Source organism: Mytilus edulis, chromosome 8, assembly GCF_963676685.1.
Source record: "Mytilus edulis chromosome 8, xbMytEdul2.2, whole genome shotgun sequence".
NCBI lineage: Eukaryota > Metazoa > Mollusca > Bivalvia > Mytilida > Mytilidae > Mytilus > Mytilus edulis.
This window is the reverse complement of record NC_092351.1, coordinates 88,659,555-88,687,231: the sequence shown is the minus strand read 5'-3', so window position 1 is coordinate 88,687,231 and position 27,677 is coordinate 88,659,555. Positions and strand designations below refer to the sequence as shown.

The 27,677-nt window shown below is 31.6% G+C and overlaps 2 protein-coding genes across 7 annotated transcripts in view; both read right to left on the bottom strand.

Annotated features, from left to right (window-relative positions):
- Positions 1 to 12,421, bottom strand: part of LOC139486582 (E3 ubiquitin-protein ligase TRIM71-like) — a 151,342-nt gene extending 138,921 nt beyond the window's left edge. For 3 of the 6 annotated variants that reach the window (XR_011655613.1, XM_071271507.1, XM_071271506.1), the window contains exons 1-3: positions 11,598 to 12,421; positions 7,365 to 7,412; positions 4,000 to 4,074 (exon numbers count right to left, since the gene is read on the bottom strand). Coding sequence is in view for 3 of the 6 variants with exons in the window: in XM_071271507.1 (XP_071127608.1) it covers positions 4,023 to 4,074; positions 7,365 to 7,412; positions 11,598 to 12,364 (867 nt within the window). In the remaining 3 variants the exon portion in view is untranslated. Of the gene's footprint in view, positions 1 to 643; positions 1,020 to 2,321; positions 2,453 to 3,947; positions 4,075 to 7,364; positions 7,413 to 11,597 lie in introns of those variants that run through there. The other 3 variants (XM_071271505.1, XR_011655611.1, XR_011655612.1) reach the window with 3 other exon arrangements.
- An 8,898-nt stretch (positions 12,422 to 21,319) lies between these two features.
- Positions 21,320 to 27,677, bottom strand: part of LOC139486581 (chromosome-associated kinesin KIF4-like) — a gene marked incomplete in the record, with an annotated part of 49,758 nt that continues 43,400 nt past the window's right edge. The window contains 1 exon segment of the mRNA XM_071271503.1: positions 21,320 to 24,153. Within this exon segment, the coding sequence (XP_071127604.1) occupies positions 23,944 to 24,153 (210 nt within the window).

The window sequence follows — 27,677 nt, the reverse complement described above, 5'->3', positions numbered from 1 at the left end:
CAACTGTGGATTTGACGGCAACTTTTAGCCAATGAAAAAAATTGTTACATCCAAATTGCATTAGAAATTACAATACTAATAAATATCAAATTGTGGTAGCAATTAGATAATTAATTTGATATTTAGCTATATCGGTATTTCTCTAAATCAAACTGTAAACCAAATATATCGTATAAATTTAGTTGAACCAAATGAACTGGATGACTAATTATCTCTACCATAACACACGAAAACAGAAAAAAAATAAGATTTACAACTACAAACAATAAAACATTTGACAAAATCCGATTAGAATAATAAATATTACATCAACATAGTACCGTTACAACTTACACGTCTTATAGCAAAACAGTCACAATCGGGTATAAGTCACGTACGGTAATTAAACGCTGTAGATATGTATATCAAAAAGAAAAACAGCTGGTATTTTTCCTCTTTCAGTGTTGAATCCTATAGATTGTAAACTTCTTAGTGATATGTCAATCCAATAAAATTGTTAGAATGTCGGTTTAAAATATTTCACATTTACCAAATATTACGATTCCCATCACTGTCTTTGTCATGCTGTCTTCCGTCTTTGCTTTCATTCATGTATTCAACCAAAATATGTGTCAGGTAGTTAACTTACCACCACGATAGCTACCTAAGTTCTACAGTACGGTAACAGATTATCTTTCATGGTCATGGGGTTGTTATTATGTGTCTGGGAACTTTTCTTAGAAACAACTGTGGAACATGTCCTCTTACAACATTGTTTACAAGACGTTAATACTAATATTTCTAGTAGACCTTATATTGAATACAACAAATGTCTTTCTTATCTAGGTGCATCACAGCTCGTTTACACCAGGGAACAGTTCCCATTATGCATTAAGCAGGTGAAGATATCAGACTGTGACAAATATCTGTTGAAATAGACAGGTCTCACTTATAAACTAAATGTTTAAGTAGTTGTCTTATATCAGGTACAATTAATTATTTAATGATTTTATACTTATACTTACAGATTAGGTGGTTTTCTGAAAAAAGAACAATATAATTATACTTAGTATAAAAGTGACATCTAACATCTACGTATTCCAACATCAATCCGAATTAAGATAGCAAACAATCTTATTCGGTAAACTCCGTATACATACTATAAGTATTTTATTGTAATTATATTACACAATGTTGATCACATGATGCTAGTATTACTAGACTTTTAATTGCTTTACATCAATCCAATACTGCACAAATATTGTGAAATATTGAAACATAAAGAACACCAATAAATAAATATGCTGCAGTTTATGCCACTAATATATATCAAGTAGAAATAAAATTGATTGTAATACTACAGTATATGGTACAGTAAATGATAAACTATGTCTTGAACCTATGATCAGTCCCTGGGCTGTCCACTTTCTATAAGAGATGACAGGATGTGCCGCTGGAAAAGGTTACCTTTTCAAACTTGATTATATGTGAGTAGGTTGGGAAAACTATCAGAAATATATGATAAGGTCAATAAAGTTCCTATAACTTCGTCTGTCATCTTTATTGGTGTTCATGGCTGTGTTTAATCAACCATTTGTTTTTAACTTTTGGCACTTTTGGTTTTCTACTGTAACATTATACACCAAACGAAACCCAAACAATACGGGAAAAGGTAACATTAGTACCTACGCAGTGTATGAAAAAAAAAATGAAATTTAAATTATGTAAAGTGGTTGGGGTAACAGAAACCAAGCGGTACCCCCTATCAATTAAATACTAGAGTGTGCACCCACCCAAGAGGATCGGTCGGTCATATTGTTCCTTTAACTCAAGATCTGTTTTGTTTATAAACATTATTTTAACTATAAGATATAATGAAAACAATTGTGTTTATGTCAGATAATCAATATATTAGTATGTACTGTTGTTAATAATATTTTCGTGTACAAGTGAAAATGTTAATGCAAGATATTCTTTGTGATCATCTTATAATAGTTGTATTTTCATACCCCGTATGAGAACACATTTTATGAAAAAACCATTGAAATATTACGGTACAATATTTTGAAACAGCATCACTGTAGCAATCCAAAATATAGATAAGATAGAACAATTCAAACAAAGTTATCATAATTTTTTGTTCTTAAAATAGAAATGTAATTTTCAAATGAAGTTTTGTCTTGTATATCTGACATTAACAAAATATGTTCAAGAAACGATTTTGTATGTTTTTCGCCAATTTTTTTTTTTTGCATACAAAATTATATATATGTTGATTAAAATATTTATTTTTGTTATATTTTGAATTATTCAGAGGACATCAGGGAAGATCAGTATTGTACAAACTGCCTTTCCCCTCTTTAGATAAAGTATCTATTATTATCATATTATATCACATTTCTGTATCCATTTTTCAGCATATTTTTTGCGAATGAATTTGAATAGGAGTACTTACTCAGAAATGATTTCTGTCCTGAAATGTAGACGATTAAGAGTTAACAATTTTTTTTGGAACTCAATACACATACCAATGAACCTAAGACAAACGAAAAGACACACATAGTTTTTCAGTATAGGTATGGTCTATTGCAATTAAACACACCGGTGTTAGAATACCATTTATAGTTTTCTTAACGAGTTCCAGGTAACTTCTATTAAAAACTACAAATCATTCGGATAATACATACTTCTTCTCAGTTAATAAGCATTATACGTTTTTAATTGAAATATATACTAGTAGATCATACGGGTAGCACCAAATACTACTTTGCAATTTATAATAAATGATGGATCCAGAAACAATCTTTAATGTTTTTAAGTCTACCAAATAGATATGTTTTATGCACACACTTCAGAGTTTAATGCGCACTAACAAAAACTTGTTTAAAATGATTGTATCAAGACTAGAAAAATGAATAAAAGTAAACGTGAACCATCATATATAAATAAAGGGATTTGTCAATAAAAAAAAAACTATCAATGATAGTTAAAAGATGGAGATAACCTTTCAATGTTGTTCAATGTTTCCGTTTTAAGCAGTTTTAAACTTTATGTTAATATATGTGTAATTTTAATCATAATGCAAAAAATAAGCAAACATAGAGAACAGAACAACAGAAAGGGTCAATATGAAAATAATCGGCTAGGATAATTAAAACGGAAACAAATCGATATCAATAATCAACAGACATCTAGATCCCAATCTAAGTTCGTCTGTCAATTGTCCAGTGCCCAGTTCTCAAAATTCCATTACGAAAACGAATCAAAGTGACAAACAAGATCATCTCATTTCTTCAATAATGAAGAGTTGACGTGGTACGCTTCTCCTGATATACATGCATTATCCCAATGCGAGTCCATGCCCAGAAAAATATGTAACAATAGTTAAAATTGCAGTTAAGATATCTATCCTCCTATCTAAAGATTTTAAACTACGATAAAATGGAGCTAATAAGGTACAATAAGACATAAACAATTCGTCTCGGTTAACGCATTTGTGATGGGGATCACACAACGTCTGTTGTGCATATCTTTAAAAAAAAAAAAAAAAAAAAAAAAAAAACACACTGTCTAAAGGTTCTTGTGTAACGAGCATCGCCACTTCACCTTTTTTAAGCTAAACATTACCTCAAAATAAGAACATGGACGAACGTAACATATAAATTGATTAATGTCAATGCCATCAAATGCGAGAGACAGGTCTTGATATTTAAATTGATATGCTGTAAATACGTGGGGCAAAGAGAATAAGATAAAAAAAAAAACATATATCATATCACCTAAAATAGGTGAATGTCAGAGTCAGACGTCAAATAACTACTAAGAAAGAGACGTTGATTTACAGGAGAGTTGTTGACAACAAAGGTTATATAGTTAAAGACACAGATATGATTCATCATGTTTTTTTATCACATCTTTAAAATAATATAAAATGTTATCAAAAGAAAAAAACTTTCTTTGTGCTTTACATAGATTTGTTTTTTCAAATTTTCATGTTTTATTTCATAATGAATTTTGCACTTGTCATTGTCATATCATCACACTTACCTGCATTCTAAGCATCTGTATCTGTATTGTTTAGCTGGTGTTGTAACTCTATAAAAAATAAAATATTTATAAATTCTCAAGGGAGATGTTTTACTTGAATAGCATGTTTCTTATATAAATATTTTAACGTAACTTCTTATTTGATACTCACCTTTAATTTTGTTCATACATTTTACTCTCATATCAATATTGTGAGCCACAATTAGGTGTCATTTTACTCTCATATCAATATTCTGCGCCACAATTAGGTGTCATCTGTATTGTCTTTGCAGGACATGAATACTTTAAGGTATAATATATGGAAACTAAACTGAACGAACTACATATATACATGTAGAATAAAGTACTTTTTGTTTTTGATACTGACTTTATCACAGTAAAATATCAGGTGAGCCCGAAGTCAGTATCAAAAACAAAAAGTCATTTATTCTTTCTGATCATCCGTAATTTAAAACAAAATAAAAATCACTACAATAATAGAGAAAATAACAAATGAACTTCTTTTTCGCGTCGAATTACGGCGAATAACACTTGACGTCACAGGCTGCATTACGTCATTTGAAATTTTGTCACAGTGCAGTAAACATGGCGTTCTCTTGCACAAAGTATTGGAAAGAAGTTATTGCATGTATTTCATTAATATTATGCATTGGACATGACCTAACAATGGCAAATTTAATAGTAGCATACAGGTCAAATTTCTTTATTTTTCACAAACCATCAGCATAGTGATCAGCATGATGCGATGTGAATCATCAGATTTTTCATCGATCATCATTTTGAGTTCAACGACAAGTTATAATTATATTTTACTTACTTTAGTGGATAAAATTACATTTATTTTGTCATTATTCGCGCAGTGTTCATCATGAAAACGATCACATAATTTCAAATGATTTTAAGAAAGCACTGCGAGGAGACATTTATACAGGAGGCAATGTAAGCTGACTGTAAATTAGGGGACGACCATTTGATATTCTGGGGTGGGGGGGGAGTTGGAAAAAAATAACTCAGCCTCGATAATCACAAAAATAAATGTTTTTGTTCTGTGGTAGTTTGAAAATAAATTACCGGACTTGCGATGTATTGAAAATAGATAACTCAGCAGGTCTAATTGAAAGTATGAGATTGCACCAGATTCTTCATAAATTCATCTTTTTTCCCCAAAAAAAATCGAGTTCCCATTTTTTGTAATAATAAAAGTATATAAATATTATTTAAATATACTTGAAATGTCGTAAAAATGGTCTCATTGTACTTGAGGTATATTGTCTCAGGAAATCTTACCTCACTTTTATTTTAACAGGGACGTAACTACCTCATGTAGGAGGTTTCAAAACCAAGCTCTTGTCTCCATATTAAATTGTATTCACGGCGAGTTCCTTGCAAGAAGCAAGTTCTGTTTTTTTCTCAGACGTAGCCCTGATTTTTCGGGATCAATGTTTCTTATTTATTGGTCTTTTGTTCATTGATTGCCTTTCTGTATTCTGTTAGTGTTGCATTTTTTTTGTAATCTAAGAATTTTGTGATGAATTTGATCATGAGTTTAAAAAAAACCAGAAGCTACAGACTAAACTATGTGAATTCCATTGCACATTGGTCTTTTGATGTTGTCCATGTTGTCCCGCGAAACTTAAAAGAGGGACGAAAGATACCAAAGGGACAGTTAATCTCATAAATCTAAAACAAACTGACAACGCCATGGCTAAAAATGAAAAAGACAAACAAACATCAAGTCTTTCACTGAATTTATACATTTTGCTTTGAAACAAAAAATATTATCAAAAAGTTATTAAAACAAAACCTGAATTTTCAGATTAAGAAAGGGTCTTCGGATAACCCAGAAAGAACACTTAAAAACCATTGCCTCGCTTAGCCCGGCAAAATATGTTTTTAAAAGAGGCTAGTTACAACCAAACTTTAATATTAACTATGCATATGCAGTTGGGAAAAACAATTTCTACAGAGAATGATGATTAATTTCTATTTACATGGTACATAATGACTTGCCTTTACATGTATTATTTTTGTTTATAATAAACAAATCATTAGAAAATTAAATGTTTTCGAATATCATAAATATAGTTGTGAAAATGAATAATCATTCCCTTGCTTTAATGAAAATGAAAAATCTTGCTTCAATAGTGCAGAAAATGAATAATCTGTCCTCTTAGTTTACAAACATAAATAACCAATCAAAAATAAATACTCCCCCCCCCCCCCCCAGAATATCAAATGGTCGTCCCCTTATCTGAACAAGCTCATTTCCTGTCGACTTCATAATTATTTCAAACATTTTAATAGGCGTCACTAAACTTTTACCCTATTATTCTTGTTTTTTCAAAGTAATGTTCATTTATTTTCTACACGGACCAGAAATATGAGACTTGGGGTTTAAAAGGTGTAGGTGACCCGAGTCACAGTTACCCCTTATAAAGGCTACAATTCTGGTCCATTTCATTTTTTTCTAGCTTTCCTCATGATATAGCGGTACCTTTTTGGTAACTATTTGTGTTGCGTATAACTATGAATTGTAACACTTTATAGTGACTGAACATGTAAAACAAATACTTCTCAAGAGTCTATCGGGGTTTTCATGCATTTTCTGTTTACATTTTCACAATCGTTCAAAAAGGCTAAACTGACTTTCAAACAATGTGTTTCATTCGCCAAAAATCTTGTGCGTTTCTGCGAGAAAAAAAATCACAAGCAATTTTGTGAATGTCCTTACGCGTTGCATTCACGCATGTCATTTGCGTACTAACCCAATAATTTTTATATCACGGCCAGTTCATTGATACTGATTGATATCAGCGAGTACACATCAAAGGGGAAAATGTACAAATTACCGATAAATATTTATATTACGTATCATACTTATGTACAATGTATCATGTGTATCTCGTGCAACCCATTAGCCTTATCAATCAAAAGTAAAACATAAATTATGTATATTCTAAAACCAACGTCCCTAAAATTAGATGTGTACGTGCAAAACGAGAACCAATTTAATAAAGCAATTTACAGTACTGACAAATCACTGAATGCTTCTTAGGGTTTGTTATATAATACTAGAATATCTACAAGAGAAAGAACCAGTATATTATACGCGCGTTTTGTTTATATCACACTCATCGGTTCCAGAAGAATCAAAACCAATAGAACACATGATAATTATAAAGATCAAGAACAGTACAACACAATCTTATATATATAAATATAATTTAGGAAAACAAACCTAGGTTGTTTGATTGGTTGTATTACTGTAGCAGAAGAGATGAACATGGAAACGGGAATGATAGAAACAGCTTTGTTTAATGTCTATTATAAATACAAACCTGACGTTCTTCTGAGGTTTCGGGTATTCTTCTTTTTTGACAGTTTCTCTAAGAAAAAAAAATGATCTTATTTACAATTTCATTCTCATCTTATATCTCAAAATTCTAAATTATCTTAAAATAAAATAAAACAGTGTATTTATAAATATAAACAAACCGAATTAGATCTGTTAAGATAACCAAAAAATAACGCAAACTAGTTTTTTTTAAAAATTGCATTAAAATTACTGCTTTTTGTTTTGTTTTGTAGTTTTCCTATTTCACTTATCCAGGTGCAAAAGGGGAAGTATGATATACACAGTCATATGAAATAGTGGTTTTCTTTGTGTATGCCCTGCCAAATTTTTTTTCCTTGTGATTGATGTAATCAGAATTTGAAAATAAAAAGTAAAATCACAAAAATATTGAACTCCAAGGAAAATTCAAAAAGGAAAGTCCCCAATCAAATGGCAAAATCAAAAGTTCAAACACATCAAACGAATGGATAACAACTGTCATATTTCTGACTTGGTACGGGCATTTTCTAATGTAGAAAATGGTGGATTGAACCTGGTGTAATAGCTAGCTAAACCTTGAATGACAGTCGCATCAAATTCCATTATCTTGTCACCGATGCGTGAACAAAACAAACAGACACGATAGAAAATCATTATTTTATTAATATAACGACGTCTTGTTTTGTTTTAGTAGCTAACCTTGATCCTACTAGAAATTTTTTTACAAATTCAGAATCACCCTTTCAGGAATATGACAGTTGTTATCATTCGTTTGATGTGTTTGAACGTTTGATTTTGCCATTTGATTGGGGACTCTCCTTTTTGAATTTTCCTTGGAGTTCAGTATTTTTGTGGTTGTTACCTTTTACACATTTGGATATCCAATTCCCAGTAGTAGATATTGGAATCCTGATTTGTACTGGATTTCAATTACTTAAAGTATAAACCGGTATTCCAATTTCTATTAGTATATATTGAAATTCAAATGTGTACTAGGCAGAGATTGGTCCGATTACTTTCAATGCAATTGATTAAATTACAATTACTTTGTGAATTGTAAGATTAAATTAAATTAACAATTACACCATTTCTCAATGAGTCTGATTAAATTAATGATTACATTGGCAAGGTAATCATGATTACATCTGATTACAATGAATTTTAAATTAACCCATTTGAAAGATGTAAATGAAGAAAGGTAATTGTTTTGAAAAAGGATTTTATTTAATATCATTTTCTACACTAGGAAATATGACAGTTGTTATTCATTAATTTGATGTTTTGAGCTTTTGACTTTCCATTTTGTTATTTTACTTTTTGATAATTGATAACTTCAAAATTCCTTCAATTTGATATACAACAAAGATTCACAACATATATACATGAACATTTTGTTGTTATACCAACATTTATTTATTTTAAACAACCTATTTGTCACAATTTTTGTTTGTGCTAATTAGAAAAATTTTCTTTTATCTTTTATCATAGATTCAATATTTCATAATATGATATTTCCCTAAGTACAGAATAGGTAATCGAAATTAAAACATACTTTAAATGGTCTCCTACCTGTCAATCCAAAGGTGACAATAATGACAAAATTAACAAATGGATTATAATTCAGGTTAAAGAAAAGTAAAACATAAACAAGAGTGCACACGCTGAAATGTCTCGCCTTCTTTACTAATCATTGATATTATGTTGATAGTCCTAAATATAAAGCTTTATTACAAACTTAACATTAATCAAGATAACCAAACAAAGACCAATGGAATATGAAAATGAGGTCAAGGTCAGGTGAACCATACCAGGCAGACATGTACAGCTAACAATGCTTACATACAACAAATATGGTTGACATATTGCTTATAGTTTAAGAAAAATAGACCAAAACACAAAAACTTAACACTGAGCAATGAACAATGAAAATGAGGTCAAGGTCAAATAAAACCTGCGCGACTGACATATAGATCATCAAATATTTCCATACACCAAATATAGTTGCCCTATTACTCATAGCATTAAATAAAAAGACAAAAACTCAAAAACTTGACTTTGACCAATGAACCATGAAAATGAGGTCAAGGTCAGATAACATCTGCCCGCTAGACATGTACACCTAACAATCATTCCATACAACAAATATAGTAGACCTAATGCATAAAGTATGAGAAAAGCAGACCAAAGCACAAAAACTTAACTATAACCACTGAACCATGAAAATGAGGTCAAGATCAGACGACACCTGCCAGTTGGACATGTACACCTTACAGTCCTTCTATACACCGAATATACTAGACCTATTGCAAATAGTATCTGAGATGTGGACTTGATCACCAAAACTTAACTTTGTTCACTGATCCATGAAATGAGGTCGAAGTCAAGTGAAAACTGTCTGACTGGCATGAGGACCTTGCAAGGTATACACCTACCAAATATAGTTATCCTATAACTTATAATAAGAGAGAATTTAACATTACAAAAAATCTTCACTTTTTTTCAAGTGGTCACTGAATCATGAAAATGAGGTCAAGGACATTGGACATGTGACTTACGGAAACTTCGTAACATAAGTCATCTTTATACAAAAGAGGGACGAACGATACCAAAGGGACAGTCAAACTTATAAATCTTAAACAAACTGACAACGCCATGGCTATAAAAATGAAAAAGACAAACAAACAACAACACAGAGGACACAACATATAAAACTAAAGAATAAACAACACGAACCCCACCAAAAAACTACGGGTGATCTCAGGTGCTCCGAAAGGGTAAGCAGATCCTGCTCCACATGCGGCACCCGTCGTGTTGCGGTTGTGATAACAAATCCAGTAAATAGTCTAATTACAAAGGATGAAGCATTCAGGTTTTTCACCTTCTAAAATATAAAGCTTTAAGAAGTTAGCTAACGCCGCCGCCCAAGCCGTAGCCGCCGCCGGATCACTATCCTTATGTCGAGCTTTCTGCAACAAAACTTGCAGCCTCAACAATAAAACAGTCATTATCAAATATTCATCTTTTAATTTTGAATATGCGTATTATACTTTTTAATCAGGCTAACTAGGACTTTCAAGACTGTAACAGTTTATGTTTATAGAGGTAAATGAATCAATTAAGCCTAAATAAAGGCAACAATAGTATACCGCTGTCAAAAACTCGTAAATCCATGGACCAAAAACAAAATCGGGGTAACAAACTAAAAATAAGGAAAACGCATTAAATATAAGAGGAGAACAACGACGCAACATTAAAATGTAATACACACAGAAACGGACAAAATAAACTATTACTACCATGAATTATTTACAATAAAAACCTATGTTCAATAAAATAGTTATTCCTTGAACAAAAACATTTTTTATAAAAAAAAATCCAGAATGTTTAGCCTTTCACCATGTTCACTTTAAATCTGAACTATATCAGAAATTCAGATATTTGAATCCTATAAATTTGTTATAAATATTATTCATATTTCTTTTGATTTATTCAATAAACATTAAACTGTGGGTCTAAATTGTCCTTATTAACCTCAAATAAATCTAATGATTCAAACTTATTATAATAACAATCATTATCTTGACATGTGTTAAAAAAATTGAAGTTGTCTTTGTATGTCCAGATATAACACCTGTACAACTTTTTTTTATAAAATGTTCATACAATTTTATGATTTTTTTTCATTGTAATCAGAATGTAATCAAGAAGTAATCAAAATTATAAGGTATTTTGACATATAATTGATTAAATTAAATTACATGTAATCAGATTTTTGGCTGATTATTGATTACAATGATTACTTGAGAAAATGTAATCGATTACAGCTGATTAATGATTACAATTAGAGTTACCCCAAGGCTACTGAATTCCAATTTAAACTGTAAACATATATTTAGGACTCTTTAAAGCCAATCCATAAATTTTCTTGTTTTATTACTCTTGAAATGCTGGTTATTTTAATCAATGATCCGAGAACACTGACAATTTTGAGTAACAGTGCACATTGGCATTTCATTATCGCATATTCTATTAAATCTGGAGAACTTTGATTATCTGACAGTCTGATATACAAATACATAATATAATTGAAACAAGAAGCGGAAGATGCCATAATCATTTAACCCTTTGCAGTCGAAAAGAGACTGCTTATATACCAAAGTTCATATGAAAAAAGAGGAAATGACAATAAGACTTTTCAAATCAATTTCATAGAATCAGTAACTAAGAACAAACTTACCCAAATGTTAGTTCCCCAAACAGTTTCCCTATTTCGCCCTCTGCTTCTGTCTTTTTGGCATATTTGGCTGATGGCATACTAGGAATCTGTATTTCTTCTATTTGATCGATTTGTGACTTTATTTGTTTTAGTTTTTGTAACAATTTCGTAGTATCTTTTATACCCTGGGTGTCTTGATAAAACTTCTGCTGCTCCTTTGCCTTATCCAAAGCTGTTTTTAACTCATTGCCAACAGACTGTAGGGTTTTAACATTCCTTGTGTCTTTCTCCTTCAGCGTGATAATAAGACCTTCGACTTTCTTATCAATCATCTCTTTCAAGTGTCTGCCTTCTTCTCTTATAGCCTGGATAACTTTCTGTACATCAGCTTGATGTGTATGGGTACCTTGATCGATTTCTGCTATATTTGACTGTAGCTTTTTAATTTTCGTTTCAACATCAATTTTTACTTCAGCCTTGATACTTTCAAGTGATTCCTTAATCTCCGACAGATCATGTTTTTTGTGATTTTTAATAGCACATATCTTACAGACTGGTAAACTACATTCCATGCAATAATATATAAAGTTTTCATTATGTTCTTTACAATATAGTTTAACTTCCGGGTTTATATTTGGGCCACTTAGAAATGTGTGATTCTTGGTCATCTTTGTCCGTAAATGAGATATTTTACATCCATCACAAAACAGCTGGTCACACTGTTCACAGTAGTTATGTCCAGGACTTGAAACACAAATTTCACACGTTTTAGAAGCAGCCTGCGCCATTCTGGTTATGTAGTGTATCACAGGTAGATATATATGTGTAATAGTATATTATAAATAGATGTACAATACCGAAATGACATCAAAATTACGAATCAAATTAAAAGCCTAACAAATACTGACGTTATTTCTAAAATACTTATTATTTATATTATTTTCATCAATCAATATTAATAGTTATTATTATTTTTTAACTATTAATACAAAATACTTTAATTTAAATATTTAATAGCGAAATCTGAATATTCATTTCTTGCTTTCCCAGTTATTTTATATTTGAAAGGTATATAATTCCTATTTTAAAAAAACATGCAAAGCGGAAAATAAAAATTTACAAGTCAAAATTAATCATGTTTAAAAATCCCGAAAAGACAAACGATTTAGCAACATGAACGTAGAAGCATACGTTATAAATATATTGTTAGTCAAACCTAAAACAAATAATTAAAAACATCAAAACGTAGCCTAAAAAATTAATATACTCTTTAGAATATGCTTCTTATCTATATTTATTCTTTTGTTTACGTGAGATATGTATGCTAATGTGAAAACTTTGGCTATCAACTCCTCCAGACAAAGTTGCCCGTAGAAAATTTTGGCAATGTATTATATTTGTTTCTATATAGGCTTGTACAGTAATATAGCTCTTCGAATATTTATGTACGGCTTTTAGTTGTTTTGTTTTGAGTGTAACTGGTGTTAGAAGTTCGGAAAACCGCTTGGACATCAATATTGATAACTTTATTTTTTTTATAATAAAAATACACCAAAAGACAAACAAACTAAAAAACACAGCATGATAAACTAAACACTGAGCAAAAAAACTAACCAAAACTTGCTAGAATTTTCTAAAGTGTTTCCATGTCTTACTTGCACACTGGCATGGGATTGCAGGGACAATTCATTTATTGATACTAACAAATAGTTTATGCAATTGAATAAATTCATTTCTTAATTGGGCATATAAATATTCGCATACGCTTAGACTCGGTTATTCGGTTTTCACACATATGTATCCAGGTTTCGCGCCTTTTCTCTTGTCGAGAAAATTCACTGATTAGATCGACACGTATACTTTACCTTCATGATATGTGATTAAATAGAGTTATCTCTTTTTCTGATTGAATTTTTTATATTTGTAGATTTCCTACCATTTTTCGGAGATCAGGAGACCATGATTTACATGACCAGAATTGTCACAATTTAGTTATATTAAACTGGTCAGTACAATTTCTCATCCCACATTGCTTTTTGTTTTATTTATGTATTATTAAGACAATATTTGTAGTAGTAGTGGGGGAAGGGGGGGTTTTGGGCCACTGTTTCTAATGCAAACCCTATGGGAGTGAGGTTAACCTCCCAGAGTTAACCTCCCTAATAAATGACGTCAATTTAAGTATTATGACATTAATTAATTAAATTAATTACTTCAGATAAGGTCGTTATTAAGTGTTACTAATTAATTGGCGTTATTGAATAAGTATATATATATATATATTCTTTATATTTGATGACAATTCCCAGTCTATAAATAGATACATAGGAAAACCCCATCTAAGTGTGTATTTACAGATCATTATTGTATAAGATGTCTCTGGTATTATTTATTCACCTACGGCTATTTATCTCTGATTATTAAATCAATATTGAATGCGTGTTTAAACTTGACCATTATTGCATGTAGTGACCTTTAACATGTTAATACGTGTCAATAAATCCGCCATATTGAATTATTGCGTCGTTCTTTTGAAATCATTAAATAGTTATTATTATTGGCACTAATTAGTATAATATATCTTAATAATTATGGGGTTATTTTATTTATTTATTTTTTTTTGTCAAGTATTTTAATTCATAATATAATTGCTAAATCACTGAAAGCGTGCGTAAACTTGTCTCTGTCGTACTATATTATCAAGTTTAGACTTGTCAATAATCGGATTTAAATTAGTCGCCATGTTGAAAATATAATAAACATTGTCGCGTTATGCAGTCTTTCGAAAGAAGTAATTCATAATATTAGATGAATTAAATAATATTATTCTTTCAAAGATGAGATTGATCAAGTATTTTTTTTTAATGTGTTCGATGATACATACTGTTACAATACGTCTTTTATTTAATATCCAACTATCATCCAATTCCGTTTATCAAAAATTAAATAGTATAAATTGAAAACTTATTTTCTTATTTCCTCGATCATATTCACTTTAAAACTGAAATCCTTTTACTATAAAATACCAAACTGATAAACAAGACATTTCAACACTTTCTGTTGACCTCAATAACCTGGTGTGATTAAGTACATGGGTGAATGACCATTAATGTAAACATGTCAAGTAGTTCTTATCAAATAATGATTATTTCAACCTTTTATTTTATTAGACTGTCTTGAACCTTTTGAGTTATATTCATTTTTGATAAACTTATTCTTTAATAAATGCTTTTATTTCAAGAATGATCAATCAAAGGCCAGAAAATTAATCAGCAAACCTACATTACATGCCTTCAAAATATTTAATGACGACTTGGTGGCTGTTCACATGTAAGAACAGCGATTATACTTAAACAGACCGATCTACGTGGGATTCACTATACTCGATTTGTCAAAGACGCGTATGTACGATTTCCATCATTACCTGAAGAATAAATATGGGTCTAGAGCAACACTCTTGTTTACGGACACAGACTCACTATGCTACAACATCACCACTGATGATATATATCAAGATATGACGAAGGATAAACACTTTTTTTGATGTGTCATAATATAGCCCCGAACATCAGCTTGATAGCACCTTTAGTAAAAAGGAGTTAGGAAAATTAGTCACCCATATTCACTGAGCAATGATGCATATCCACCGCCGCCGCCACCACCACCACATCCACTACCACCTCCACCACCACCACGGTGGTGGTGGTGGTGGTGGTGGTGGTGGTGGTGGAGGTGGTAGTGGATGTGGTGGTGGTGGCGGCGGCGGTGGATATGCATCATTGCTCAGTGGATATGGGTGACTAATTTTCCTAACTCCTTTTTACTAAAGGTGCTATCAAGCTGATGTTCGGGGCTATATTATGACACATCAAAAAAAGTGTTTATCCTTCGTCATATCTTGATATATATCATCAGTGGTGATGTTGTAGCATAGTGAGTCTGTGTCCGTAAACAAGAGTGTTGCTCTAGACCCATATTTATTCTTCAGGTAATGATGGAAATCGTACATACGCGTCTTTGACAAATCGAGTATAGTGAATCCCACGTAGATCGGTCTGTTTAAGTATAATCGCTGTTCTTACATGTGAACAGCCACCAAGTCGTCATTAAATATTTTGAAGGCATGTAATGTAGGTTTGCTGATTAATTTTCTGGCCTTTGATTGATCATTCTTGAAATAAAAGCATTTATTAAAGAATAAGTTTATCAAAAATGAATATAACTCAAAAGGTTCAAGACAGTCTAATAAAATAAAAGGTTGAAATAATCATTATTTGATAAGAACTACTTGACATGTTTACATTAATGGTCATTCACCCATGTACTTAATCACACCAGGTTATTGAGGTCAACAGAAAGTGTTGAAATGTCTTGTTTATCAGTTTGGTATTTTATAGTAAAAGGATTTCAGTTTTAAAGTGAATATGATCGAGGAAATAAGAAAATAAGTTTTCAATTTATACTATTTAATTTTTGATAAACGGAATTGGATGATAGTTGGATATTAAATAAAAGACGTATTGTAACAGTATGTATCATCGAACACATTAAAAAAAATACTTGATCAATCTCATCTTTGAAAGAATAATATTATTTAATTCATCTAATATTATGAATTACTTCTTTCGAAAGACTGCATAACGCGACAATGTTTATTATATTTTCAACATGGCGACTAATTTAAATCCGATTATTGACAAGTCTAAACTTGATAATATAGTACGACAGAGACAAGTTTACGCACGCTTTCAGTGATTTAGCAATTATATTATGAATTAAAATACTTGAAAAAAAAAAAAAAAAAAAAAAATAACCCCATAATTATTAAGATATATTATACTAATTAGTGCCAATAATAATAACTATTTAATGATTTCAAAAGAACGACGCAATAATTCAATATGGCGGATTTATTGACACGTATTAACATGTTAAAGGTCACTACATGCAATAATGGTCAAGTTTAAACACGCATTCAATATTGATTTAATAATCAGAGATAAATAGCCGTAGGTGAATAAATAATACCAGAGACATCTGATACAATAATGATCTGTAAATACACACTTAGATGGGGTTTTCCTATGTATCTATTTATAGACTGGGAATTGTCATCAAATATAAAGAATATATATATATATACTTATTCAATAACGCCAATTAATTAGTAACACTTAATAATGACCTTATCTGAAGTAATTAATTTAATTAATTAATGTCATAATACTTATATTGACGTCATTTATTAGGGAGGTTAACTCTGGGAGGTTAACCTCACTCCCATAGGGTTTGCATTAGAAAAAGTGGCCCAGAACCCCCACTTCCCCCACTACTATTTGTGTTCGTTTGAGCAAAGCGAAGAAGAACATAAAGAAAAATGATAGTGCACTGACGAACTACTAGATTATAAAGACTTTGCAAGGTTTTTTTAATTATTATTTTGTTTCACCGTCACATTCAGTAGGCTAGTACTTTTCAGTCTACTCCTACGCCACTGTTCCTTATGGAATATGTTGGGGTTTTTTTTCAACTCATCCCTGATTAGCCTAGCACGGCTGGTAATCTACACACGCAGAACAATTGGTTCTGCAAATGAAAACCGTGAGAGGATTTTCCGGTTGTGCTTGAGTGGATTAATTCTCACCGCATCAATAGGTATGTACATTTCTAAATCGCAATTTTCTGATTCAACTGATCAAAATATTGAAAATCGGAGAATGCTATGCTGTAGTGAATACTTTAACGAAGAGATGCATGTAATATTCACTGTTTTACATGGAGTTAAACTCCTACCAAATCAGTTGGCCCACGAGAAATTGCAGAAATCTACAAGTTCAAATCTATTTATTTTTTTCGGTCAATAGGTAATGAATGTCGTTTTGGGCGGCGTGTACGCTGACCGAAGTTGATAGACGTCTTAATAAATCTAAAAACTACAAATATCATTATTTCATGCGTGAGGGGATCGGTTCTGATTGAGGACATCGTGAATGCGTGAGGGGACGTAAAATCATATCTTTATATCCAAGCTATTAGTCATTGAAAGTTGCTATTAGAACCATTTTAAATGTCACTTTTTTCGGCAATTTCTAGTCGGCTAACTGATTTTGTAGGAGTTTAACTCCATGTACAACAGTAAATAATACATGCATCTCTTCGTATTCAACACAGTATAGCTGAGCAGTATAGCATTCTCCGATTTTCAATATTTTGATTAGTTGAATTAGATAATTGCAATTTAGAAATGTACATACCTTTTTGAAGCGGTGAGAATTAATCCACTCAAGCACAACCAGAAAATCCACCAATTGTTCAGCATGTGTAGATTACCAGCCGTGCCTAGTGCAAACTTAACACAGAAGTGTATATGCTATATTTATAAAACATCACGTGATTAAAATTCGGATTAAAATAGATTTTTCACAGGTAATACAAATATAAAAGTTAAACAACATTACAACATGGCAGTAAGGAATAAAACTAATATCTACAGCATATGATGGGTAAAAGCCTTTCCATACAGTTGTATGCCTTTACGTAAAAGTCTTGTATATCAAGGCAGGGGCGGATCCAGCCATTTTAAAAAGGGGGGGGGGGGGTTCCCAACCCAGGATAAAGGGGGGGTTCCAACTATATGTCCCCATTCAAATGCATTGATCGTCCAAAAAAAAGGGGGGGTTCCAACCCCCGGAACCCCCCCTCTGGATCCGCCACTGCAAGGAGTGTTTATTCATAGAATGGAAATGAAAGAATAAAAATACCAGAATTAGCGTTAAGTAATCAACATAAAGTTTGAAAATCATTAATAACCGCCTCTCTAACTCTAACAAATAAGTGTGTTTCCAGCAGATTATATATACTGGCATTGAAATGAAATAGATCTAACAGCAAGAATTTCAGTCTAAGGGAGACGAGTGGTATCGACAGGGTAAACATTCCTTATTATCAACCTAGCATCTGCATCAAAAAGTAAAATTAAAAAATACTGAACTCAGAGGAAAATCAAATGGAAAGTCCCAAATCACATAGCAAAATCAAATGACAAAACACATCAAAAACGACTGGACAAGAACTGTCATGTTCCTGACTTGGTACAGGCATTTTCAAATGTAGAAAATGGTGGATTAAACCTAGTTTTATAGCGCTAAACCTCTCACTTTGTTGACAGTCTCATCAAGTTCCGTTATATTTACAATGATGCGTGAACTAAACAAACAAAATAGTCAAAATAGGGGTACAGCAGTCATCATTGTGTAACAATTTTAAAAGGAACACTTTAACAGAAATAAAAAAAAACATCTATGTACAAGCACATTCATTTCTTCGCGTGTCTGACGTCAGAAAACTGTATACGTCGTTCAATGTTTATACAAACAATTTTAAAATTTCACATGGGCAGTGTTATCATACAGGGTTAAAAAATCAAAAGTATGTAAGAATTAATTTCAGAAATAGTCCAATTTAAAATAGTCCAAAAGTTCTATAGAATTAATAAGATCCCACAAATAGTTCATTCCATTATTAGTTACTGGTAAGAAACTGGTAACTAACTCAGGATAAAAGTTGAAGAAAGATAAAACATAACAATATACAAAATATAATGTCAATATTAAGACTTTTAGTGAGCTTGTGTAACGAAATCAGTTGAAAAATAATTAGTAACTAGATGTGTCGAAACGCCAAGAATGGACCCGTCTCAAAAAGTTTAAAAAGCTGCAATTTCAACAACGCATGTGGTAGTCTCACATATAATCAAAGAGTAGATTGCTCTGAGGGATACAATTGCCATTGTTTTCGTTAACACATGTATAAATGTAGCTGGATAATATTATTTTCAAAACTAATTCAACTGCGCATGTAAACATTTTACGTAATCTGTATAGTTACAAAATATCCAATCTCAGATAAAAGTGTATGAACAATGTACTTTACAGGCCTATTGTGAGTTAGTTTTGTACTATACTATCAATTCCAAGTTTACTTTCAACAGCAGTCACTGAGACCCGGAGAGAAGGTATTTCACTTCGTAAATGTATCTTATCACCTATTTTCCTACATTAATTCTAGGAGGAGCCCCATTCCTAACTTAAATATTTAATTTCCTTTGGGTCAGTGATCGTGACTCCTTTTCGTACACATTCCTCGGTTTAAATTGCGATCGTTTTCAATATAATACGACGTTTATCGACAGAACGAGTTAATTTTTCTCGACGTGCTGTTTTGATTCAGAATTCACAGAAGTTACTTCTGGAAGGGAGATAACTCACAACGATAATATGGAAGACTCCATTTCGCCAGAAGGGGTGTTGTAGTTACACCTTTACAATGTGGACTACATTTATTTTAATCTAAATGATGCATATGCTTTAAAATTATGCAACAACAAAAACCCTCAATAGCAGACATACATACAAAGGATCCAATGAGTTATAAATTAATCAATTGAGTGGGGAATCCAGAGCAACCATTCAATCTAATACCCCTTGAAGTCAAGAATACTATACACATGCGCATAATTACCTAAACAAACCCTGGAGCAAGAACGTATATTATTATTATTATTATTATATTTCTTTATGGAAGTTCAATTTCATAACGGTGACATAAAAGAAAAACTTTACTTCAGTTCTTATATGACAGAAATAGATTTATCGCAATTCAGAAAACTCTCGCATTTTTATCACAACTGGGGAAATCCCTTTGACGTGTTTCTAAATTCATAAAAACAATAAAATAAATACTGCTTAATTCTGATTTTCCGTGTTGTTAAAAACATGCATATCAGTCAAGGGAAATATCAAACATGAAGATTATGAAAAGAACATTATAGGAAAGTTGTTTTAAGTTCAATCCCTTTGTTTGTTTTAACCTTTTCAACGAAGACAATCATAAGAATCGGAGAGGTTCCTTAATGTTTAGAATAAAACAGTTGACGTGAGAGCATTGCCCCTGAGCCAATAGTATAAGTCTACAGATTGCTTGAAAGCAATCGTATCCCAAAAAATCAGCCCAATAACTGAAGGCGTTTAGAATAATAGTCTGAATAACTTTGATTTTCAACAATTTATCGAAGTCCAAAGCATGTAATTTCGGCCAAAATTAGCAGAGCGGAATGAAACATGAACATGATCTGTAACTCATCATTGTTAACTCACATACCAAATATCAGACCAATATCTGAAGGCGTTTTAAAAAAAAGTTTGTATTATGGTTTTTTGAGGAATGACAAAATGACGGACAAAGGTAAAACTATATGGCACCGACAACTTTGTTGAGGGGCCATAAAAATACTGATAACTTTAGAGTGTAAATAAGATAAAGGGAAATAATATGTCTATGGGTTGCCTTCTGACCATTCCTTTACTTGATTTGTCCCCAGACATTTGATTGCCTGGAAACAAAAACATACAAGAAATTGACGGTTGTGTCAAATCATTTTTCTCCTGTCTTATTCTGTCAACTATGCAATAAGATCGACAACATTCGAGTTATACAAAAATGTGTCAATAGTACACAAATGCCCAACTCGCATTATCATTTTCTATGTTCTTTAATTTTAACATTAATTTGACATAAACATAAGATCATATCATATGTCAAGGTAGTTTTTGATGAAGTTGAAGTCATTACAACTTAACTTAGTACACATGTTCCATGAGATCTATTAAAAAATAATAGTATGAAAGATTTTTATCAATAACTGGAGAGGTTAGGGTAAAAGGCAATAAATAAATGTATAATGATGCAGATTCAATAATTTTATTGATAAACAAAAGTAAAATTACTTTGCTTTGTTTCATGCTGTTAGCTTTATTTTTACACATTTTATTTAAAAAAAATGATAAAAAAAATTTAAAATAATCAAAGACATAAAAATGACTTGATTTTATTTTACCAAAAAAACTGAAAAGATGATCAAAATATACATACACAACTGGACAATGGTCAATACTCATCCATATAAATATATGTATGCCACATTAAAAAGATGATCAAAATGTACATACACAACTGGACAATGGTCAATACTCATCCATATAAATATATGTATGCCACATTAAAAAGATGATCAAAATGTACATACACAACTGGACAATGGTCAATACTCATCCATATAAATATATTTATGCCACATTAAAAAGATGATCAAAATGTACATATACAACTGGACAATGGTCAATTTCATTCAATATTGTTTCACTTATTTTCCCAGATACAAATTTTTGTGGATTATATTGTACTGTTTATTCCGCTCTATCTAATTTCATTGTTTTGACAAAGTATACATACAGGCTTATAGAAAAGGGAGCAATTCATTTGACATTTAAATTAACTTTGTGGCAATATCTAAGGAATAACAAATACATTTACATAAAATGAAGAAAGCTAGATGAACCACATAAAATATTCTGAGGTCATGAGGTTCTAATTTCCTTGCATGTCTTAGAAATAGGTGAACCACAATTGAAATGTTTGTCAACAATACCAATTTCATAAAAATTTAAATGTAGAATGCTTTTGATGCATAAAATCAAGTTTAAAGAAAATCTTTCCAAAATTTATAAAAACTGATATCTGTGAAAACAATTGAAGGAAGTCCTTTAGGGAGAAGAGAACAGTGAAAAATTGTAAAAAAGAAAAACTTATTGTTGAAGGTTGTATGGTGACCTATAGTTGTTAATTTCTGTGTCATTTTGTTTTCTTGTGGAGAGTTGTCTCATGGGCAGTCATACCACATCTTCTTTTTTTATATCATATGAGGCTTATATATAGAATTTGGTCAGATATTTCAAGGTTTCCCTTAATTTAAAATAATACAACAGAAAATGTGATATATATAATATACAACATACAACCACAAAAATCATTTAGTACTAAATATAAAAATTTCCTTCAACACATAAATAAACACTAGATTTAACTGCCCCTCAAAACAGCAAGCAAAATTCATTTAACTATGTAAATTAAATGGAAAAAAGTACTAATTCAGTTTGCAACCCATAGTTAAATAAAACTTACGAAAAAACATATAAATATGAATACAAGCCACACCTCCATTATTCACATTAAAATCAAATAATTTAATTTTGGATGTAACGCATATTCTGATTGGCTGACGTTATTTTGTTATGAGCCCATAGACATAATTTAGTCATGTGATCGTGACGTCATCAACGTTTTTTCATAGTTTTCTACGGTTTAAAATGGAATTTAGAATTAAATTATAAGAAATGACTGTAATATTTTTTCTGTCTATTCGAAATAACATAAAAAAATGTGGTGCACACTGTTAAATAACCCGCTATGTGCGTTATTCAGTGTGCAACAAATTTTTTATGTTATTTCTTCATAGACAGAAAAAATATTAGAGTCATTCCTTAAATAAAATCAAGTATAAGAGTCTAGAGAAGAATGAATTTCTCTGTTTTCTAGTGTATATCACAAGCTATTTAAAAGTCATGTACACATGATTTGCGGAATAAAATAGTGATACAATGAATCACAGAAGGAAATTAAAAATTTCTTCAATGGGTTCATAACATACATTTCACTTGAGCAGAAACTAGATAAAATCCTACATTTATTTCAATTGTTCTATTTTATAGAAAGCATAAGTTAATTTTGTTTCAAATACAAAGAAGGTACATATTAGCATCATGATCAATTCTGATCACATTGTACTACTCTGTATATTAAAGTTATTAAGATGTAAAATAATTGATCCATTTGTCACTCATGTTACATTTTTAGCCATTGGTCAAATGGTTCTATCAGAGCAGAACTTTTGTTTGTTTGAAAAAGTTCATATAAACTGAAACCAAGAGATGAAAAAACATAGCACACATTGCCCATAGGCCACTGAAGGCAAGTTAAAAACTTTTGCTGAACAAATACCAAAATAAGATACATGATTTACAGAATTTTGAAAAAAATGAAAATTGGTAAAATATTGCACAATCTTTTTTTCAGTAGAGCTGATTTCTTCTCAGACATAAGACTAAAGTAACCAGCCATTGAAAACATAAACATGATATAACAGATAAATGTCCTTAGAGATAAGCTCTAGTTTATATTTTATGACAGACATTTCCTTAGTGATTACAGATTTTTAATAATTTCTAGTCTATTTCGTTATGCCTGACTGACTGACAGTCATATGTTAGTAATATATTGTCCATTGTTCATTGATTAAAAAGTCTTCTGAATTTCATAAACTGTTAGGGATAACATTAATGTCTTTTCTCGTTTATTTCAGTCATTCAGTCCAGCATCTGAATCTAACATTGAACTGGACACTACTGACTATACGACAAAATAAATCTATCACCAACAACCTATCTATGAAGCATTGTTTATAAATTTACAACTATAGAGGTTTAAAAAAGCTGTTACTCCCAGTGAGAAGTCTTCTCTTCTTAGTGGCGCCCTCTGTGGATGAGCTTATTTCACTATTATTGTTTGTTCGAGATTTCCTTTTAGGAATCATTGGCTCCACAAATTCATTTGCACTGCTATTTTGTGATGAAATATTTTCTTTCTCCTCCAAATTGTAGGTACTGTTTAGTGTTGTTGAAATCTACAGAAGAAAATAAAAATTATTCCATTTGTATTTAGTGTAAGTAAATCTTATAAAAGTGAGTTTTTTTATCTTTTGAACGTTTCACATTTTTTTATCACAGTACCTCTTATGGCTTACTTCATGTTATGGATCCATGCTTATTAAGGAAGACTGTATGTTGCTCCTTAACATTGTTTTTGTCTTGGGTCATTCTAGATGGCCCTTCAACTGATTTAGTTCTTATACATCCTTGGCTTTCAAATATTCTGCTGGAGAAGGTAAATTCAGAAAAGCTCTTCAGACACATGAACTTATAACTTGTTTTATTTCATTTTTTGTCTAATTGGCAATTATACAACATTTCGTTTTTTTATAATATGAACACCTGTCCATTTTCTAAATTGTTTGAAAACTTTATGAGAAATATTCAGAATGGAGTCTTGGTTTTTGATCCATGCTGTTCTTTGTGATGATATTACCCCCTTGTACTAAACTATCATCATCTAGATCAGTTATTGATCCTGGCTGTTATATTTTTACCCCCTTGCATCGTTGTCCATATACCGGAATTTGATGTGACCATCATACAAGTGTGTGGTTTAGCTAACTTTAAAAACCAGGTTCAATCCACCATTTTCTACACAAGTATGATAAAAAAACAAGAATGTGTCCCCAGTACACGAATGCCCCACTCGCACTATCATTTTCTATGTTCAGTGGACCGTGAAATTGGGGTAAACCCTCTAATTTGGCATTAAAATTAGAAAGATCATATCATAGGGAACATGTATACTAAGTTTGAAGTCGATTGGACTTCAACTTCATCAAAAACTACCTTGACCAAAAACTTTAACCTGAAGCGGGACAGACGGACGAACGAACGAACGAACGGACGGACGAACGAACGAACAGATGGACGGACGAACGGACGCACAGACCAGAAAACATAATGCCCCTCTACTATCGTAGGTGGTATCGTAGGTGGGGCATAAAAATGCCTGTACTAAGTCAGGAATATGAAAGTTGTTATCCATTCATTTGATGTGTTTGAGCTTTTAATTTTGCCATTTGATTAGGGATTTCCCTTTTTGAATTAACCTGAGTTTAGTAATTTTGTGATTTTTTCTTTTTTCTTGTACTTACGCTATCATCATCTGGATAGGTTTTTTATACTGGCTGTTCTATGTTATGATATACCCCCTTGTAATAACACTATCATCCAGACCTGCCAACTTTTGAAATCTCTATGGGGGATTTAGCGGGCAACCAGATTTTTAAGGGTTACAATTTTGGGGACGTTTCTGTGTGCATTGTTTTTTTACTCCTAAAATAGTCTCAGTTCGCGTCTTTTTTCTTTTGGTATACTAATGATGAGCTTGTAGGCCTTGTTTTTTTTTATTTGCATGATTCTTGTACTATTAGATTTTAAAATTTACAAAATAACTGAAGAATAGAGAAAAAATAAAGGATTCAAAGTAGAGACACCCCCCCTTTTCCAACTCCAAAGACCTTCTTATCTATGAACCATGACCAAAAGACCTAAACCTACTTGTCCTAAAGTAAGAAGGATGAATACAGATTTTGATTTAGTCTTGTCAGTATTAATGAGAAAATGGATAAAATTTGAGTTATCTTTCTTTGTATTCAGAGTTGCTCTTACTGGCGGAGGCTTTTACAGTAACTCAGTTGAAAAAAAATTACAAAATGGCGGTGATTTTAAATCAACAGACACACGACGTCTGGTTTAAAATATTAAACGGATTTCAAGATAAACAATGTTTTCTTGAGAGTTCCTTACAGTTCTCATCTTTCAGTTAATCATGATTTTGTTGTGGAACTACAACAAACGTTGCAAATTGTGCTTGTATGATAAATTGATTAAAATTGAAAGGCTCTCTGATCAAAATTATTTGTGTTTACAAATTAGTTTTGAGGACTGTTACAACCCATTAGGTAATCTGATTACATACAACCACTAATTATGACACCTGTTGTGACTGTTGATTAGCGTAGGGTTGTTAACTTGTCATAATATGTCCCCAGCCCCAGGTAAAATTATTGATTTTTTTCAAATTGATCAGAAAAACTTCAAAATCTGTAAACAATAATTTTTTCGGGTAGGTTTTGTGAAGATCGGGATTTTCACTAGTTTTACGATCCCAATATCGGGATTCAGGTTAGGCATGGGTTAAAAAATCCACTAGCCCGATGCCCAGGACTACCGCATTTAGGCCTGGGGCAACCAAAACTTGTAACCCAATATGCCCGACGGACTAGTAACAAAAAATTCTTGGCGTTTCTAATATAGAAAGTGGAAAATCCCCTCATCGTCATCCGGGATTCCCAGACTATGAAAAAGCCTCCAGAACCATGACCTAAACATTTACAGTCTTCAGAAAACTTAAACTTGATGCAATAATATTTCATCAATCATGATTATCTTCATTGATATTCAAATGAATTCGATTTTAAAGAAATAAAATTTATAATAAATACAATTTCAGTTTAGAGACTGCTCAGTTTGTAGTCTATTTAAAGCCCACAATTAGCTTACCTGTGATAAATGTAAGTATGGATATTACTGTACTTCGTTTATAAAACAATTATAAAAGACACAAACTATGGATGCTGATATTTATTCACATAAATATTTGAGGTCATTTGATTTATTTTAATAAAATAAATTTAAAACTGAAAACAAATATGAGCATTTCACATAACCAGCTGCTAATTCTTTTACAGAAACGTGATGATGTATTTGATAAAAATCACTCCAATCCTTTATATACCCATATACTATAGCAGTGGTCAAGAGTTGTACCATATCGGGATTTGGTCAACTCATTATTACAGAATAGTCAAGAATATTCAATTATCGACTAATTGAATATATCTGCTAATGGGATATTTTTTTGCTGAAATAAGTTTTGGGTATCAAACTTGCTAAAATCTACAGTACAACGGATAAAAATTGTTAAGTTTATAGAATTCATTGTATTTTGCAGCAAACTCTGAATTTGTAAGGCATACTCGGGCTAGCAGGTCAGTTTTGTTGGGCTAGTAGTTCTTCCAACAGGGCTAGTAAAGTCCTGCTACCAATTAGCCCTGGGCTAGTGAGTTATAACAAAATTTCTTAACCCCTGTGAGGGATAAAAATCAGGATGATACCGCGAAAATCGGGATAGTTGGCAGGTCTGATCATCATCTGAAATTAGTTGTTGATCCTGGCTGTTCTACGTTATGACATTACCCCCATGTACTCACACTATCATCCTTTGGATTGATTGTTGATTCTGGCTGTTCTATGTAATGATATTACCCCCTTGTACTTAGGCTATCATCGTCTGGATTGGTTGTTTATCCTGGCTGTTCTATGTAATGATATTACCCCCTTGTACTTACACTATCATCATCTGGATTGGTTGTTGATCCTGGCTGTTCTATGTTATGATATTACCCCCTTGTACTTACACTATCATCATCTGGATTGGTTGTTGATCCTGGCTGTTCTATGTTATGATATTACCCCCTTGTACTTAGGC